General features: G+C 40.4%; 1 protein-coding gene across 1 annotated transcript; it reads left to right on the forward strand.

The window, feature by feature from the left end:
* Nucleotides 1-414: 414 nt before the first annotated feature.
* Nucleotides 415-2,045, forward strand: eif2a (eukaryotic translation initiation factor 2A). The gene is made up of 4 exons (XM_010768256.1): nucleotides 415-513; nucleotides 1,550-1,616; nucleotides 1,761-1,832; nucleotides 1,919-2,045. The coding sequence occupies exons 1-4, from the start codon at nucleotides 486-488 to the stop codon at nucleotides 2,043-2,045; spliced, it is 294 nt and encodes a 97-aa protein (XP_010766558.1). The 5' UTR covers nucleotides 415-485.
* Nucleotides 2,046-2,112: the final 67 nt, after the last annotated feature.

Below are 2,112 nucleotides of genomic sequence, written 5' to 3' on the forward strand. Positions count from 1 at the left end.
TGCAAAATATAATCGAGGAACACTGCTTCGCTTTAAAACTGGTTTCCAGGAATAGTCATTATATGATTAAGATCAAAGGACAGTACAGTAAAGTAAGTATTATCGTATATGTACTTATAAAAGTAGCTTAACACCACGTATTTAAATCTATTTAACTGATCTCCACACTGGGCACTTTTACTCTGACACCGGAAGTGACCTCTCTGCACGCGGCACTCTAACAGCTTAACGCATTTCTAAAACACGAAACATTTATAAAAACAGTTTTTTTATAATGAATGGATGACATCGGTTTAGATATCGATCAGGAACCCCGCGGTTTGTTTCATAATAAAAAAATATAAACAGTTTTCAGATACTTTGACTGACGTGTCGCGGACCGTACGCTGATGTGGCACTGGAAGCCCCGCCCACTTCCGTGACGTGGTTGCACTGACGTATTTCTGCTGACGTAGGGTTTTCTTCTTCTTCCGGTTCACGCAAACATGGTGCAACCCATCCCGCTGTTAGCAGGTGGGTAACTTTTTAATGTTTACTTTAATAAACACGTGTTGTTGTTGTTATTGTTTGTGTTGTTAGAGTAGCTGCAGACTGAGAGCTGCGCGTGGTGCTGAACAGAAACAACCTGCACCTAACTCAAAATCTGGTGTTTTTATTTAAACAGATGTATTTACCGCCTAAAGGTAAAGGTAAAGACTTGAGGTGAATCAGTGAAGACTTCGGAGTCATTCGGCTTTTAATAAATACATAAATAACCTTTCAATATATGGAATAATCCTCTGAATTCTCTCCATGCTGTTCCTCTCTGTATCAGCGTCTGTGAGGAAAACAGTGATGATTTGGAGATAAAAAGTGAAAATCCAGTCAGAATATAAATGATATTTAAGCCGAATTAAAGAACAGCTTCTGATGTTTCAGGAAAGGTCTTCAGAGTGGGTTTATTCCACAGGTTTCTCACCTTTTAAACAGAAACTGTGTTTAATTAGTAGATTTCCTTACGGAGTCTGGAGACCACCGATCATTCTCAGCAAACTCAGTTTACAATCTGATGTTTTTATTTAAACAGATGTATTTACAGCCTAAACTAAAGGTAAAGACTTCAGGTAAAGACTTCAGGTGAACCAGTGAAGTTTTTTCTGAGTTGTTCGGCTTTCATTAAACCCATAAATAACCTTTAAATCAAATAATCCTAATAATATCTCCACGCTGTTCCCTCTCTAGTGTCTCACTCATAGCTGATGATCTGACCTTAAAAAGTAAAAATCCAGTGTAAATAAATCTGTCTTATAAATTATATTTAGCCCGAATTAAAGAACAGCTCTTACTGATTTAGGAAATGTTCTCAGAGGGGTTTTATCCCACATGTTTCTCAGCTTTTGAACAGAAACTGTGTTTAAATAATAGATTTCCTGACAGAGACTGGGGACCACTGATCAGTTCCACATCTGGTGTTTTTATTTATTTTAACACATGTTTTGTTTTGTGTCTTAAATCATCTGCTGTTAACTAAATCGTTTATTATTAATAATAAATATATTTAATGTTTCAGTGCGAGGGTCAGACGGCACCTCTCTGCTGTCCGGACCCACCTGTGAGCCGCTGGCCAACTTCAACAGGTAACACACACACACACACACACACACACACACACACACACACACACACACACACACACACACACACACACACACACACACACACACACACAGACGTGTCACTGAGCAATAATAATATTCTGTGTGTGTGTGTGCGTGTGTCAGGGATGCGCGGCCCTCCAGGTATGTGACCTTCAGCCGAGATGGGTCTCTGTTCGGCTGGTGCAACGGACACAGGTCACTATTACACTCTCACAATAACTATACATATATAATCATATTAATAAATACAATCATCAATAATATGTTTTCCTGTGTGTCAGTGTGTCTGTGGTGCGGTGTGCAGACGGCTCCCTGCTCTCGACCTTTGACCTCCCCAAGACCTCCGTACTGAAGATCTCTCCTCAGAACACCGTGCTGGCTACCTGGCAGCCCTACAGCAGTGTGTAACACACACACACACACACACACACACACACACACACACACACACTAGAGACTCGACGAACGGACACAC

Source organism: Notothenia coriiceps, unplaced genomic scaffold (genome assembly GCF_000735185.1).
Source record: "Notothenia coriiceps isolate Sejong01 unplaced genomic scaffold, NC01 NC01_scaffold00005470, whole genome shotgun sequence".
NCBI lineage: Eukaryota > Metazoa > Chordata > Actinopteri > Perciformes > Nototheniidae > Notothenia > Notothenia coriiceps.

Excerpts from the sequence above, each read along its gene's own strand:
- eif2a (XM_010768256.1), top strand. The coding sequence starts at position 486 with ATGGTGCAACCCATCCCGCTGTTAGCAG. Across the intron at positions 514-1,549 it reads ACCCATCCCGCTGTTAGCAG|TGCGAGGGTCAGACGGCACC; the intron begins GTGGGTAACTTT and ends TTAATGTTTCAG. Across the intron at positions 1,833-1,918 it reads GGCTGGTGCAACGGACACAG|TGTGTCTGTGGTGCGGTGTG; the intron begins GTCACTATTACA and ends CCTGTGTGTCAG.